The following is an 18,029-nucleotide window of genomic DNA, read 5'->3' as shown; positions in this document are numbered from 1 at the left end:
TTATATTGTTTAACTATGGCAACCCATAACTTGATTAAGTGTAAAAATACTTATAGTCTCATAAATTCCTGCAAGCCGATATGTTCTTGGTACAAAGACAGTAAAAAAAGGAAAGAATAAGAATTAGAAGTGCAAATCACATTGATCATGTACATAATTTCAATAATCTATAAAGACTCTTTCATTAATTAAAGCAATTAAACCGAGTAACATATCCTCCCAATATACATCTTTTGTGTAGTAGCAAAAATATACCCATACATGTGGTAATACTCGAACCCGTCCCGACTTTAAAATAACTAATTTGACCGGGTACAAATACAGGTACAGATAAAATCCGATACTTTAAATTGGGTACGGGTACAGATATGTACTTACCCGTCCCGTACCCGTCCCCGTCCCCATTCCCATTTTTAATTTAATACCCACTTTTAATTTAATTATACTAAAAAAGTTTAATATTTTTTTATGTGTGATTATTTATTATAATATGAGATAGAGAAATAACTTAATTATAATTATAATATAATAAAAAAAATAATTTAAAAATATCTTATTTTTTTATAAAAAATAAAAAATTAACGAGTACGAGTATAAGTACGGTACAGGTATACCCGATACTTAACAGAAACGAGGATGAGGATGAAAATCACATATTCAATGGGTACGAGTACAGGAAAAGGAATGTGTTTAACTCGCGAGAACAAAACATGTATCATGAAACTCGTACTCGACCCGCCCCGTTTTCATCCCTACTTTTGTTAACAATATATAAAAAAAGAAGGTAAACAACGCTGGTCTTCCAATAACAAAGCTTTTCCTTTTAACTTTAGCCTGAGAGTTCAGAGTAGTTTTCATAATCTAATTTCAACGTTCATTAGCAGTCGAGAGAGAGAAGCACAAGAAATTGCTGTGATTTGTACAGAGGTCAAAATTGAGGTACTTTTTATGTTGCAAATATACATATACATGTGTATACATTTCAGAACTAATTAAGTTCAATTTAATTTGTTAAAAAAAATTACACTTACAATTTTTTTTACATTCTTTTAATAAGTAATTATCTGTTAATATAAAATTTTTTACACCGACAATTAATCATATTTTTTAATAATGCATGTCATTTGCTCATTTAGTCAAATAAAAAAAATAAAATAATTTAAAAAATATGATTGGTTATCAGTTATACTAGTAGTATATAAATGATTAATTCTTCTTTTAAACACATGGCATATACTTTAATATATGAATATGAAATGTAAGCAGGAGTATGGTTCCATGTGTATGGTTCGTGTGATGGTTTATCATCTGGTTCCAGTATCGAGTACCTACTAACAGTAGAAGCCGCCAACACTTGTAAATTCTCCCGTGGCTTCCTGCTATTTTTCCACACCCAATACTTTTCAAAGCATTATACTCTCACACTGTCACACATGCTATGCGTTGCTTTATCCGTTTTCTTTTATCAGTTTCTACTGTTTTCCTTTTCTTCTAGTAATTGAATACGTCGGTTCCAACATTTTAAAGATTCTGCCTTTGTTTCTTCTTCATCCTTACACTAAGTGCCCAAGTAGGACCTTCGCCAAGCATGGACGCCTTGGATTCTGTGCTGGGAATGGCCAATGTGGCATTCTTCTACGCGATTTTGATATGGCTTTTGCTCCACAGCCTCAGACAAACCACGCGTGCTCATGTTCGTGCTGTGCATTTCAAACCAGGACCAATGGTTTTCGCTGTGGTCACTGTTCTCGCCAGTGTTATTGTTTCGGTTATGAACATTGCTCTTGCTTATTACCAGTTTAGTTCTAAGAGAATCTTAGGATATGGCTCTGTTTCCTTGCCTCTAACATGGGTTCTGGCTACTATGGTTTCGTTTTATTCAATGAGGACTAGAGTGAGGGAGAACAAAAGGTTCCCCCTTGTTCTCATCCTATGGTGGGTTTTTGCTTGTGTCATAGATGCACTCTCGCTGTGTATGAAGATGGTGAAGGATTTTGAATCGATGAGCTTCTGGGTTTTTTTGTCGGAGGATAACGTAGTTGATGCGGTTTCTTTGCCCTTGTTGATACTTCTCTGTTTCAATGTGTGTACAAGGGAGCACAGTCATACGGAACAAGAACAACTGTTACTGCAGAAAGAAGTGGAGAGAGAAGAGGAAGAGGTCTACACAAACGCGAGCACGTGGAGCAAACTCACATTCCGATGGTTGAACCCGGTTTTCGATACGGGTCGGGTTAAAAAACTTGAACTTGCTGATATTCCTCCTGTTCCTCATTCTGAAACGGCGGAAAGTGCTTCTTCGGTGTTGGAAGAATCACTTCGGAGACAGAAACTTGAAGGGGGTTACTTGACATGGGCTATTGCTCATTCTATACGGAAGTCCATGGCCTTAAATGCAGTTTTAGCAGGTATATTTTATATTTTATTCAGTATCACTCTACTGTTCCTCTTTAGTTTTTGTGTACTTTTATTCAACTTTAGTCATTCATTTATTGATTACTAATTTATGTATTTTGTATGCATTTGTAGGTGTTAACACAGGTGCCTCCTATATAGGTCCCGTGTTGATCACACAATTTGTCAATTTTTTAATGGGGCATGATGGTGATTCAAGCATCCAATATGGAATGCTTCTTGCATTCATTTTCTTCCTCTCAAAGACTCTGGAGTCTCTGAGTCAAAGACAATGGTATTTTGGTGCTCAACGAATAGGAATCCGGGTGCGTGCAGCTCTTATGTCTCTGGTTTATAGCAAGTCCCTATCTATGAAGTGTGCTGGATCAACACAAGGTAAAATCATCAATTTGATCAATGTGGATATTGAGAGAATTGGGGACTTCTGCTGGTTCATTCATGGAGTTTGGTTGCTTCCAGTTCAGGTCATTTTGGCCTTGTTAATCTTATACATAAATCTGGGTTATATCCCTTCTATTGCTGCACTTGTTGTCACCATGTTGGTCATGGTGTGCAACACACCTTTGGCCAATAAGCAAGGAGATTTGCACTCTAAGATCATGGAGTCTAAGGATGCAAGAATCAAAGTGACATCAGAGACCATGAAGAATATCAGAATTTTGAAATTGCATTCATGGGAAAACACGTTCTTTCATAAGCTCCTCCAACTTAGGGAATCTGAGAGGAAGTGGTTGCAGAAATACCTCTATACATGCTCAGCCATAGCCACACTATTCTGGACATCTCCAACTTTAGTTTCTGTTGTCACATTTGGTGCTTGTATCCTGGTGAAAACAGAACTAACAGCAGCTACGGTCCTCTCAGCTTTAGCAACTTTTCGTATTTTGCAAGAACCAATATACAACTTACCAGAGCTTATCTCCCAGATCATTCAAACAAAAGTATCTCTTGATCGAATCCAGGAATTCATTAAGGAAGAGGATCCAAACCAATTCATAAAAAGGCATACTCCAAAAATTTCAGCAGTTGCTATTGAAATTAAGCCAGGCGAATATGCATGGGAATTAAATGATCAAACCCACGAGAAACCAACTATTCAAATTACAGGAAAGTTGGTTATAAAGAAGGGTCAGAAGGTAGCAGTTTGTGGGTCAGTGGGGTCTGGCAAATCAAGTTTGCTCTGCTGTATGCTTGGGGAGATTTCATTAGTTTCTGGGGCAGTAACCAAAGTCTATGGGACTAGAAGTTATGTACCCCAAAGTCCATGGATTCAGTCTGGAACTGTAAGAGACAATATATTGTTTGGCAAGCAAATGAACAAGGACTTTTATGAAGCTGTTTTGGATGGTTGTGCTTTGAACCAGGACATCAGCATATGGGGTGATGGGGATTTGACCCTGGTAGAGGAGAGGGGCATAAACTTAAGCGGCGGCCAGAAACAGCGTATTCAGTTGGCAAGGGCTGTTTACAATGATTCAGATGTTTATTTCCTCGATGATCCTTTTAGTGCAGTTGATGCTCATACTGGAACCCATTTGTTTAAGGTTAGCGGTGCTAATGATTAGTGTTTGCGTTTTATTAATGCATTTTCTGATATAAAGTTTATTTCGATCAACAACTTCACCAAGAATTGAAAATGCTGTGCAGAAATGTCTCATGAAACTTCTGTATGATAAAACGGTTGTCTATGCTACACATCAACTGGAATTTTTGGAAGCTGCAGACCTCGTTTTGGTAAGCTACTTAACACTTATATTTTAGCTGACGAAATCGCCAAAAGTGTTTGACCCCTCATCACTAATATACTGTTGGCAGGTTATGAAAGATGGAAGAATAGTAGAGTCTGGAAGGTATAAAGATCTCATAGCATGTCCAAACTGTGAACTTGTTCAACAAATGGCTGCTCACCAAGATGCAGTAAACCAAATAAATCCATGCCAGGAAGATGAATCTGCCAGCTGCAGACCCTGCCAAAAAAATCAAATTGAAGTTGCTGAAGAAACTATTCAAGAGATCAACGATGATTGGAGCAGAAATAAAGAAGAGGAAGCAGAGATGGGTCGAGTGAAATGGAGTGTTTACTCAACCTTTGTCACATCAGCTTATAAAGGAGCACTTGTTCCGGTTATTCTTCTCTGCCAAGTTTTCTTTCAAGCTTTACAGATGGGAAGCAATTATTGGATGTCTTGGGCCACAGAGCAGAGGGGCAGGGTCAACAACAAGCAGCTTATGGGAATATTTGTTCTTCTATCCTGTGGTGGCACCATCTTCATACTGGGAAGGACTATTTTAATGTCAGTTGTTGCCGTGGAAACTGCTCAACGCCTTTTTCATGGGATGATCACATCAATTTTCAGGGCACCTATTTCATTTTTTGACACCACACCTTCAAGCCGAATTATGAGTAGGGTAAGTTTCACTATTATTTCTCTATTTGGAAGATTATTGCTATCTTTAATCAGATTTCAATCATTCTCTTGTGACGTTTACAGTCTTCAACGGATCAAAGTACTGTAGACACAGACATACCATACAGATTAGCTGGACTCGTATTTGCACTTATCCAGTTATTGAGTATCATTGTGCTAATGTCCCAAGTTGCCTGGCAAATCATGCTCGTCTTTCTTGTGGTGCTTGCTATTTCCATTTGGTATCAGGTAAGAACTATATCCATCTTTGATAATGTACACAAATTAAATCATATCAATTTCCTGTCAAACTCTTATTAGCATGAGCTGAAAATTATAGGGTCAGCTCATGTCATGGTGAAGCATCATATTGTCATAAATCTTTTGCATGAGCTAAATTTTGTATGACTAAACCAGTATTCTAGTGATGAAGTTATTGATTTTTGCAGGCTTATTACATCACAACAGCCAGGGAATTAGCCCGGATGGTAGGGATTCGAAAGGCACCAATCTTGCATCACTTTTCAGAATCAATTGCTGGCGCTGCCACAATCCGCTGTTTCAATCAGGAGCAACTATTCTTGACCAAAGTTGAGGCTCTAATTGATGATTATTCTCGGGTAGCCTTTCACAATTTTGGCACCATGGAATGGTTGTCTGTCCGAATCAATTTCCTCTTCAATTTGATCTTCTATTTTGTTCTCGTCATCTTGGTTACTCTACCAAAGTCTACAATTGATGCAAGTAAGTTCCTTCTTCCCCTATTCATCTTATCAGCAGCGATAACAGTTACATGCATGTTTGTATTAGATCCACATACAAGACGAATGCTATTTATCTCTCTCTCTCTGTCTCTCACTCTCTCTCTCTCATCAGTCTCTTAATTCCTACTCAATTGTACATGTTAAAGAGCAAGAGAAATAATTAAGATTAGATCCATTTACAAGTGGATACGAATGCTAAAGTCCCTTCTTCTGATTTTCAGGCTTGGCAGGACTGGTAGCTACTTATGGTTTGAACTTGAATGTCCTTCAGGCTTGGGTGATATGGAATCTTTGCAATGTTGAGAACAAAATGATATCAGTAGAGAGGATATTGCAGTTCTGTAGATTACCAAGTGAAGCGCCATTAATTATCCAAGATTGCAGGCCTGAACCATTATGGCCAAAGGAGGGAAAAATTGAACTTCATAACCTTCATATACGGTATGATCCAGCTGCTCCTATGGTCCTAAAAGGTGTCACTTGTGTCTTCCCAGGACAAAAGAAAATTGGTATAGTAGGCAGAACAGGGAGTGGAAAATCTACACTGGTGCAAGCCCTTTTCCGAGTGGTGGAATCTTCAGAAGGATGTATAGTTATTGATGGTGTAGATATTTCCAAGATTGGTCTGCAAGATTTAAGATCCAAGCTTGGTATAATTCCTCAGGATCCAACCTTGTTTCTAGGTACTGTAAGGACTAACTTGGATCCTCTTGAAGAACATGCAGATCAAGAACTTTGGGAGGTTAGCATTATCAGTTAGAACACTTTCTTTAAAATGCCAATGTTATCTTATTACTGAAAGAATTACTATTTTCAGGTTCTCAGAAAGTGCAATCTTGCTGAAATAGTAAGGCGGGATCCAAGACTTCTTGATGCACCAGGTATAACTTATTTTGTTAAATAATTGCACCATTCGGGATTATAGCTTTAATACTGTTATTGATATGAAACATTTTTTCACTTATGTAGTGGCTGAGAATGGAGAGAATTGGAGTGTTGGACAAAGGCAGCTTGTTTGCCTTGCTAGGCTACTACTGAAGAAAAGAAGAATTTTGGTACTAGATGAGGCAACTGCATCCATTGACACTGCCACTGACAATTTAATTCAGAAGACAATTAGAGAAGAAACCAGTGGATGCACAGTCATTACAGTAGCACATAGAATTCCTACAGTTATTGACAACGATTTGGTTTTGGTCCTTGATGAAGGTACTTTCACCTGCAGACTCATTAAGTACTTCAATATATGTGATCATAAAAACGTTATCTCATAACACAACTTATATCATGCAAAAGAATTTAACTTGAAGTTCCAAAGTATTGTAGCATATTATTGCACCCCTTTGTATAAGTTGCTGACGAGCTCTACTATTTTGACATGTACAGGAACAATTGTGGAGTATGACCAACCGGCTCAATTGCTACAGAACAACTCTTCTTCGTTCTCAAAGTTAGTCTCAGAATTTTTGAGGAGATCAACCAAAACTTAGTCTGTGTAACTTCCAAAAATGATAGAGAATGAGGACAGGTAGAAGATATTTACAGGATAGTATAGCAGTGACAGACCCCATCAAACTGTACATAGAGAAAAGTTAGGCCCAATGCTGAGCAGAATTAGTTAAGGATAAAGGTTTATGTAGATTTGGGGCTCCTGATCACAGTATAATAGTTGTTAGTTGCTGTTCTCATGCCACGAACACGACTGATTCTTTTACCAATTTTTCCTCTTAACAAATTTATACGTCTTGCAATTAATGATTGTTTCTACAGTTTCGGTGATGGTTTTGTGCAAAATTGTTGATAATGTTTATGTTGGTGTTTGTTTGACTTTCAATTCTTCCAAAGTCAATTATAAAACTATAGTTACTTCAACTTTTTTAAATTTTCATCGTGATTCTAAGAATTAGAATTGATTCGAGAAGGTATTCAGATACACTAAAAAGATCCAAAACTGGAATTTAAGAGCCGTGGAGGAGCATAACAGATCTTTTGTTTCATATTCATTTATTTTAAGGCATCAACAGTCTTCAATGGATCATCATTATCATCAAATTTTTGAAAGTTAGTATTTAAAAAAAGTGACTACTTATATATTTTAATGTCAATTATTCATGTAAGGTTTGATGTGATATTTAATGGTTCACATTTATTTTATTTTATGAGAAGAAAAACCTTTCACAAGAATGAATTTTCATGGTAACAAGAACATCTCTAGAAACTTTATTATTGATCAAAATATATGAAAAATTATAAATTCTGGTAGTCTTGTGTCTTGTTACCAATTTCTTTAATTTAGTCATAAGAAACTTAATAAAATTTATAATTTCTAATAAGTTTCTATTAATAGTGTCAAAAATATTGCTAATAATAAGATTTAAAAAAAAGTATGATTTTTTTTTTGTCTCTGTGTAGTATTTTAAAATTGATAATTAAAAAAAATTTGTACTCGCGATAGTGATTTTTGTTAATTAAGAAAAAGTATTGGTTGTATAAATATGAATTAAAATATATTTTTATTCTCGGTACAGAATTTTTTTTTTTTAATGATTTGTTCCCTTAAAAAAAAGTCTAAAGTGACTAACATGAATTAAGAAGTGAATAACAATTATATATGGGAAAAAAACTGTGCAAGTGTTCACGGATTCCCAGAACAAGGCGAAACATTCAAGAAGGTTAGGAGATTTGAGATATGCCAAATCCAAACTTTACATACATGAGACATTTCAGATATGCAAAATCATGTGAATTGTCAACAATTAACTTCATTAATCCACCGAACAAATGTTCAACTAAATCAAACCTAAAGCACCCACTGAGCATTTACAGCACTTTAAGTGCAATATCATCAACAAAAATACAATCTACTAAAATGTGCATGTGCATTTAAAAAAACTGAACCAAAATCATCTACATTTCATTTACATATTGAAAACAGACCATTTAATAAAACCAAGTTCTCCAATCACATGCAAAAAGAAATGGTAAACTCCTACTCAACCAAGCCTGAAGGATACTCATGTTCAAACCATAAGTAGCTGATCTTAATTATTACTTGTTTCTTGATAGTGTATCTAATCTTAATTATTTCTTCTGCTCTTGATTGAAACAGAGGATTATGCAGCCCCAGAAATAGATTCTGAGAAATGATGCAAGATTGGCATGTGCATATATAATTATACGTACACTAGCATGTGCATAACTTTTATCACATGAAGTTTTATCAGTTAATCTCACTCATAATTTCAAACATTATACAATTAATACCTTAAAACTTAAAATGCCTTTTTAACGAATTTCTAAAGAAGGCCCTCATATTTCTTCTTGGCAGCACTAGCATTGAAAGTTGCCATTGACTTTGAGCTGCTTGTTCATGTGCTTCTCTCGAAGCAAACCTGATGCGAACAGAGAAGTAGCAACAAAGGCCCCAACAACAGAGAGCGTGGATCAGCATTTCAAACTTTTTTCCAAACATGCACTAGATTTAAATTGAGTATTTTTTTTTTTGGGTTAAGACTAATCTCCTCGCTACGTTGGAGGCACCTCAAAGGGTGGGATAGCTGGCCCCAAGATTTAACGCGGCTGCATATACAAGGCAGGATTCGAATCCCTGACCTTGCTTAAGCGTGGATTAACCCCTACCGCTGAACCACAAGATTTAAATTGAGTATACCATCAAATTGTGATTTTTCAAAAAAAAAAAAATACACGGAGGAAACAGTATTATAAATATAATATTTAGCCATGTATTTTGTATTGATTCTTACAATAATATTTTTTTGCAACATTTAACATTTTTTATACATTATATGGATACATTTTAATAATGTTTTCTCTTTGTTATTGTCTCATTATCGATTAACTCCTCCAACTATGGTTACCTTCTATTTTCGAAATACTAATTCTTAATGTGTACACGCAATTTTTCATTTTTCAAATTTATATAATTTAAACCTTCAAATATAATAAATGTATTAATATGAAGTAAAAACTTGAATTTTTAATGAATAGATAAATAAATTATAAAGATTCAACCTTAAGCTTAAAATTTCATAATAGTTATGGAATAACACAATCAACTTCAAGTTATGAAGGAAATATAATAAATAGGACAAAACAAAATCAAAACATAAAATAGAAATATCAAAATGAATGATAGCACATGAGTGTGAAATAATAAGGTTTTAATCTTGTTTTTGTTTAATGTAATGTATAAGAGGTACCACTTTAATGCATAAAAGGTGTTAGCCTAATGTTTTACTTTCTTCCTTTGATTTCTTTATTTTTTTGTGGTGATGCATTATTCATTTTGCTAGATATATCTTATTTTATATTTTTTCTACTCATTTGTTATATTTACTTTTTGCAAATTATAAGAATGATTGTATTATTGTATGACTTTTACGAAGTTTTACATTTAAATTTTCTAATTTTTTTTGTTAGTCACTAATGCATTTGTTGCATTTAAATATGTTTTATAATTTTGATATGCTTAAAATGAAAGAATAAAAAACAAAAAATTGTGTAGTTTAACTATCATTCAACTAATAAAATATCTTAGTTGAGATAGTATAGTATGTAAATTCAAAAAAATTACTTAAATTTTACTACTTAAAATAATACAATTAAATAATATTGAAGTAAATATAATTCTTGACTTGTAGCATGTCTTTTCCATTCACAAGCTAGCTAACAATAAGGTATATTTCGTCCACTACTTGAATAGGATTTTCAAACCTCAACATAGCAATCTCATAAAAAAAACTCGAAAAGCATGTGTTGTTAAATGTATACAATAAGAAAAAAAAATCAATGATATGTGGAATTTAACATATATTTAATAAAATTTATAAGTCAAATGAAAAGATAATAATGAATATAAGGAATCAAAATTTAAACTTTTTTTAATAGACAAATTTCATAAAACAAAGATAATTTATGAATTTACCGGTAACACAATATATTTTTCAAATAATTTCGATCATCTGAAGAAAAAAAAAGTTAGTTCTACTCATATAAGCAAGAATAATCTCCCAATGAAACATCATTCCTTTCAAATCATTTATTATCTTCCAAAGTATATTCATGATTATGACTTAGATTTTTTATTTGCAAAACATAATATGCATTTTCAAATTAAACACGAAATAAAAAATGGACAGATAAAAATAATCCAACATGCATTAGAAGTAGTTTTTAAATGAAACAACAAATAACTACCAAATGGACAATATGCAAAATATATCATGTATGACCTTCCAATATTAACATAAATAAAATGGAAGGCCAACACACACACAATGAAAAAAGAAAAGAAAATATCAAAAATACATTAAAAATGAAATGTGATGATTGAAGGTTGTTTATTAAATTATTCACTTTTGGAGAATAAAATATGTATAGTCTTGTTTCGTAGCATTTAGTGCTATAAATGATAATCATTGAAGAATATTTTTTATTAGTACAATTGACTTTCATTACATTCATTACATGTGTTCAGAGAAATTTCTCACTTTATATATATATATTAATATATAATAGAAAAACCAGGAGAAGTACTAGAAAATTGGAAGAATTAATGCACCATAAGAGAATTTTATAGAGGAAAAAATAGCAAAATCTATTAAGATAAGTGAAGTTTAAATATACCAATTAAATTATTTATAAAAAAAATCGACAATTAAAGAAGTATGACTCTACGGTATATAACATATATATTACATTAAATTATTAAAATGTGAAGTGTCTCACAAATTATAATTACTTTTAATTCATTCAAAAATTTGAGTTTTCAATAATGATAAATAATAAATTAAATAGACTTGTTTAAAATTCTCTCAACAAATAAAGGAGTATGACTCTTCAATATCCGACATATATTATATTTAATTATTAACATGTATAATTATTTTTAAATCATAAATTATAAAATAAAAAATCATTAAACTTCAAATAGTAAAAAAAAATCTGAGCATTAATTAATTAATGCAACACTTCTTCTTTCATATATATAAAGATAAGGATTAGTTATTATTATTAATGAAAAGGTATAAACCATATCTTAATTATTATTCTTAAAAGATTAGACGTCTTCTTCATGTTTTCCTCTAGTAGAAAAAGTAGGCTGCCTAGTATGATTCAATGATTTCAATACCAAGGGGAATGTCCATTATGCAGGCCACCACCATATATAGTCATTGGTTTAGTCAAGAGAATAAAGACGCACTAAAAACACAACATGGTAGTTAACTAATACAATAATTTAAAAAAAAAACAACCATATATAACAACGCTAGTTGATTCCAGTAATAATGTAGTTGGTTTCCTATTCTAGTTTCGTGGAGAAAATATAATGAAAACTTGAGTCAATTCTTATGACATTAGTTTTACCTTATATTTAAGAAATTAAAAAATATTTAAATTTAATTTAATTATGTTGGATGATAGAACACAAATACGAATTAAAAAAAATGGTAATCGTATTTAAAAATTCATCATCAATTGTAATAAATTTCTTTTAATTTGTACAAGATCACATAAAGATTTTCTTCCGCTAAATTAAGTAATTCAACAACTTTAGCTACCATCAAATTTGCATTACTCCTCTAATATTTACACAACTCTCTAATGTAGTAAGTGTATTAAATATATAGTCAATATTTTTCATCAAACAAAGATATATTTCAGAGGAGGTATTCATGCAATCTTTTGCATATATAGGTCAATGGTCATGCCATTTGAGTTTAAAATATGTACCAAGAATGGGCAACCATATTCATTACAGAACCGTAAGTTATGCATAATTGTAAATGTTATAATTAGCAATCATTATTATTGTTATTTTTCTTTAATACGACATGCATGCATTCCATTTAGCATCTACAAAGACAAAATGGTTAAAGTCCCTTTCTTTGTTCCCTCCCCTCTTTTCCAAATCATAGGCCTCAAGGCGTAAAATCAACGTCTTGAAGGGTTGCCCCTATTATATGTCCCGAGTGGCATTAATTTCTATTTCTGGTGTGCAAAACTCACGCTCCAAATGGTGAACACCACCATAAAACTTTATGGCTGCCAAATTTCAGCCTGCTGATAATTAATTTGTGATGCGCAAGTCTTGCAAATCAATCATGTATGAAAGGAAATTTGTGCCATAAACTAAGAACAAAATGCGTGCTCCATGTCCTGCTATAAATGACAGGATCCTTGAAATTTCCCAAGTGAATGAAAACGACCTCCAACATAGTGGGGTCTACGGAATTACAATAATTTAATAAAAATATCATTTGGCTGTGAGCTCACGGACCAGAGAATCTCAATCTTTCTAAGCCATCTTTTTAACTTTTCCTTCACCATAGATAAGTGCCGTGCGTGGCCACCCTCATAAATCCTATCTAGTGGTCCTTTTCCTTTTGTCATCTAACATCCTGCAACAACAGTTTATAGTTAGCTATATCTTTCCTCTTCTTCCCTTCACCATTTTGTTTTGCTACCAACTTCAGCCAGCAACACTGTTTACCTCCAACTTTTGTTTCCTTGTACTTCACTGTTTACAAGGTTAATGAATCACACCCTCACTCACTTCCTAGAATTTTCATTTTTCAACAACTTTTAGTCCTAGAGAATATAATAAGCACATATTCTGTTAGTGGTGTGCTTTCACTTTTTGCTTTTATGAGGGGTCTCAAAGGCCACTTTATTCTGCTGCTTGATCAGAGGTTTAACTCTGTTGATTGAACAGGAGTGTGATTCTCGTAAATTCTCTTGGTACAGAGTTTGATTCCCATGCTGCTGCTTGAAAATAGAATTGAACAAAGTGGTTGTGACTAGTGACTAGTGACTAGTGACTAGTGACTGGTGAGTGTCCTTTGTTGTAAAGGCTCATCTCCTCTCTAATTTGGGGTACTAGTCCTACTACCATGCCATCCTCTCACTTCCCTCTTCGCTGGGAGAGCACTGGAGACAAATGGTGGTATGCATCTCCAATTGATTATGCTGCTGCAAATGGCCTCTATGATCTGGTCACTGAGCTTCTCCACCTTGACACCAACCTCCTCATCAAGCTCACTTCCCTTCGCCGAATTCGCCGCCTTGAAACCGTGTGGGACGATGAGTCTAAGTTTGAGGATGTTGCCAAGTGCCGCGCCAAGGTTGTGACGAGTTTTTTGTTTGATTGTATTTTGTAGAGATATATTTTTATCATAGTAGCTTGTTATTTTGTTTCACGAGCTAGCTCTAAGTGTATAGAGTAAAATTGTAATACAAAAATTCAAATAGTAATATTATCCTAATCTTGAAATCAAACTGAATTATCGTTTTTCAAAGTAAAAATATTTAGTCATATTTTCGACAGGTTGCAAGGAATCTTATGCTCGAGTGTGAGACAGGAAGAGGGCACAACTCTCTCATCCGTGCAGGCTATGGTGGATGGCTTCTCTACACGGCTGCTTCAGCCGGTGATGTGGACTTTGTTCTTGAGTTGTTGGGGAGAGACCCTTTGTTGGTGTTTGGTGAAGGAGAGTATGGTGTCACTGACATGCTGTATGCTGCAGCCAGGGGCAAGAATTGTGAGGTCTTTAAGCTCTTGCTTCATTCTGCCCTCTCCAGAAAGGAGTGCCTTGGTGGCTGTGAAGAAGAATTGGAAGAGAAGTTGGATGAAGGTGATCGAGTTTTCAAGAAGGATGTGGTGAATAGGGCCATTCATGCTGCTGCCAGAGGAGGGAATTGGGAAATACTGAAGCAGCTTCTTTCTGGTGTTTCTCAGATTTTGTCCTATAGAGATGCACAAGGATGTACAGTCTTGCATGCAGCAGCTGCAAAAGGCCAGGTTGAGGTGAGGCAGATAACTTAGAATGTGTTTATTTTATGTCAATTCCACTTTCCAAGTCACGTTAAAGGTTGAACGCCAATTGTGACCATTGGCGTTCAACGTGGATAAATTGAAATTCAAACACAGCCTTAGTAGTTAGTGCATTTTGGTTTTGCTGAAGTTCCAAATTATGGTTTTGTTGAAAGTAACTTTTGCCTAAATCATAGTTTGAAGATTGTCAATGGAATACTTAACACATTCTGAATGTGGTTGTAGAAAATTCAGGAGCCCTACTTATTTAATGGTATTGTTATACCGAATAAATTATGGAAAAACCTGGTTTATCTTATGGATCACTGGCATAAATCTTTTCATGTTTCTAGATACTAGTGAACAACTACTTCGTTGCATTATCAAGCTTCACAATAGATCAGGCTTCTTAAAGATGATTGTGAAATGTGTGTAGTATACTGTTCAAATAGTACTACGCACATTTTGGTGAATTCCTCTTTCAATGTCTCAATGCTTTATTCCAATTGGCTCCTGATTCGTAGTACAAACCCTGGAATTTGGTTTACATAGACTCAAATCAGAGTTAATGTAAAATATTTTGCTTTAAAACAAAGGACTTATTTTATGAGTGTCACTTTTTACATTTGATATTTTGGGGGGCAGTTGATGCTAAAAATGTTATGTTCAAACCTTTTGCATCTTCTTCGTGGTTCATAAATTAATTGTCACTTATATTCTTTATCATAATGATACAGGTGGTGAAAAATCTAGTTGTATCTTATGATATCATCAACTCAACTGATGCTCAAGGCAATACAGCATTACATGTGGCTTCTTACAGAGGTTACCTACCCGTGGTAGAGATTCTGATTGGAGCATCTCCCTCATTAACAACGTTAACCAATCACTATGGAGATACTTTTCTTCACATGGCAGTGGTTGGTTTCAGAAGCCCTGGTTTCTGTAGACTGGACAAACACACTGAGCTCATGAAGCAATTGACAAGTGAAAAGATTGTGAACATGAAGGACATCATCAATGTCAGGAACCATGATGGAAGAACAGCTCTTCATGTTGCTTTGATTCATAATGTCCAATGTGATGTAGTGGAATTATTGATGTCTGTTCCATCAATTGATTTGAACATTCGTGATGCCGGTGGAATGACCCCTTTGGATCATCTTAGGCAAAGATCAAGATCAGCATCTTCAGAAATTTTAATCAAGCAGTTAATTTCAGCCGGAGGGATATCTAATTTTCAGGACTATGTAACAAGAAATGCCCTTGTTAATCATCTCAAGACTAATGGTATTAGAGGCAGTCCTGGAACATCATTTAGAATACCGGATGCAGAGATTTTGTTGTACACAGGCATTGAGAATTCATGTGATGCCAATTATGATAAGGCCAGTGTAGAATCAAATTCTTGGTCAAGTGAAATAAACAATTATGACTCAGCCAATTCTCCATGTAACAGCAAGTCTAGTTCTGTCAATTATGGTGCAAGACGTTTAATGTTTCTGCTCCGGAAAAGAGACACAAAAGAAGCAGCCTCAGATAATGATTCTGTGAATTCTTTCAGTTCAAGGAACAACAACTTGGAAGACTTTCCCATTCCATTGAGGCAAAGATACTCAAAAATGTGTTCTCTTCCAAACAACAAAAGAACACTATCTATAAGGACTTATCTTCCAAGTCCATCAGCCAAAAAATATTTCACTCAAGGCCTAATGCAAGGTGTGATTAAGGTAAAGCCACAAGTGCCTCTTCCTGTTCATTCAACTTCTAGTTTTTTTCAAGAACTATCTATCTCTTCTCATTCTTCGAATGATAAGCAAAAACGTGTTGATACAATGAGACCCTCTTGCTCCAATCGACCTATGGATGATGGTGGTACCCTACAGTTGAACTATAAGCAGGGCTCCTTCGACAAGAAATTGATGAACCGATATTTTTCTTTTGGAGCACATGAGCAGGTTTTGGAAGATGCAAATAGCTGCACAATGTCAAATCGCAGTCCAAAGCATTTTAGTTCTTTAGTTGCATAAATGTTAAATAGGCTTTGGAAACTTCATGAGGAATATGCAACAATAATAATTAATAATACTAATAGTAATATATGTTCGGTGTTCAACTGTACTTTGAAAGTCAACCGCCAAGTCCAAGTTAGAATTTTCTGCCTAGCATGTAGTTGGCAACTGCTTTTTAAAATTTTCTGATTTCTCTCAACAAGTTGTAAATGTAAAAATTTATTTGTTTACAATAAACTCAACTAAGTTAAATGCCTAACACCTATCATTTTCAAGCAAGATTTCGTATTATATACACAAAATTTGGTAACATACATCCACTTGATTTTTAGTTAGCAAACTACATGGGTATATTTTAAGGATATTGTTATAACTTGTTAACATACTATAATTAAAAAAATAACTTATATTTGGACTCTAATCTTAAAAAATTCTATAATAGTGTCATTAAAATGAGCCAAAACCTGTAAGCTAACCCAATCTACCATGGGTTTAAGTTGAGTTAAGCCAAAAAAATTTAGTTTGTTTCAATTATAAGAAAAATTTATTTTGGCCCACCGTAGAGCAATATGTGATGAGTTGGGTTAACTCTTGAGTTGGTCCACCTAATATACTTTTTTATTTTAGGTTCTCAAATATTAATTTATATGATTATATATTTATATTATTGACTAAATTTTATACATACTAATTATGAATTATGATATCAATTTGATATTGTTTGTATGTATTTTATTTAACAACTTTAATATTATTTGATATTATTTTATGCAATTTAACTTACAACTTTTAATAGTTTAATCATCAATATATATCATCCTAGAACAATGTATAAATAATTAACACTGTATATCAACCTCCAACATGTGAGGGATTCAACTATTACATACATGTTCAACACTTAGTCAAAGAATCAACATATTTTCATTTAAAAACTCACGTCTAGCATTATTTTTCCTACGTTCAACGTGATTGAGGCAAAGAGCCTCTAACTCGCCCATGCCCGATGTCATTTTACCTATGCTTGACGTTGATGAGGTAGAGAGCTCATGTGCCAATCATGTCTAGCTTGGCTAAATCTATACTCGACCTCATTTCAAGTAGAGAGCCTTTGTCACTTATGTCCAACGACACTCCGTTAGCGTCAAACGTCATTCAAATAGAGAGCTTCTATCTTGATTATACTTAGCACCACTCAATTGGGATCGACATCACTAAATCAAAGAGCTCTCCTTTAACTCACTCTTGGTATTATCAATCTCATGCTCAACATTAGTGAGGTAGAGAACCTCTAGAGTTATGGTTTTAGAGTGTCTCTCTCTAGGTTATCTTTCTAAGTTTTCTTAAGAATGAACTTATGAAGTTAAGTCTTAAAGAAAATCTGATATACCCACTCCTTCTTAATAAGTCAACTAGACCTCTGATAAAAAAAATTTCTAAATAACTAAAACTCATGAGAATTTCTAAATTTTTAGAGTTCTTAACAATTAAATAACAAATCACCACAACATATATCTTAATAAAACCAACAGTAATTAAAATAGATCTTGTTACATCTTATTTATCAAATTGTGTTTAGAAATATCCATTTCATCTA

General features: G+C 33.9%; 2 protein-coding genes across 2 annotated transcripts; both read left to right on the top strand.

Moving 5' to 3' along the window:
- Positions 1–1,265: 1,265 nt before the first annotated feature.
- On the top strand, positions 1,266–7,342 carry LOC109810708 (putative ABC transporter C family member 15). The gene is made up of 10 exons (XM_020374249.3): positions 1,266–2,408; positions 2,530–3,959; positions 4,063–4,149; positions 4,231–4,824; positions 4,908–5,072; positions 5,273–5,567; positions 5,809–6,329; positions 6,405–6,468; positions 6,557–6,796; positions 6,974–7,342. The coding sequence occupies exons 1-10, from the start codon at positions 1,589–1,591 to the stop codon at positions 7,075–7,077; spliced, it is 4,320 nt and encodes a 1,439-aa protein (XP_020229838.1). The 5' UTR covers positions 1,266–1,588; the 3' UTR covers positions 7,078–7,342.
- A 5,619-nt stretch (positions 7,343–12,961) lies between these two features.
- On the top strand, positions 12,962–16,536 carry LOC109810667 (uncharacterized). Its single transcript, XM_020374180.3, has 4 exons — positions 12,962–13,138; positions 13,323–13,731; positions 13,935–14,414; positions 15,158–16,536. The coding sequence occupies exons 2-4, from the start codon at positions 13,501–13,503 to the stop codon at positions 16,448–16,450; spliced, it is 2,004 nt and encodes a 667-aa protein (XP_020229769.1). The 5' UTR covers positions 12,962–13,138; positions 13,323–13,500; the 3' UTR covers positions 16,451–16,536.
- Positions 16,537–18,029: the final 1,493 nt, after the last annotated feature.

The sequence above is a fragment of the Cajanus cajan genome, chromosome 2 (assembly GCF_000230855.2).
Source record: "Cajanus cajan strain Asha chromosome 2, NIPB_CcT2T_4, whole genome shotgun sequence".
Taxonomy (NCBI): domain Eukaryota; kingdom Viridiplantae; phylum Streptophyta; class Magnoliopsida; order Fabales; family Fabaceae; genus Cajanus; species Cajanus cajan.
The sequence above is the reverse complement of the archived record's forward strand: the minus strand, read 5'-3'. Positions and strand labels throughout refer to the sequence as shown.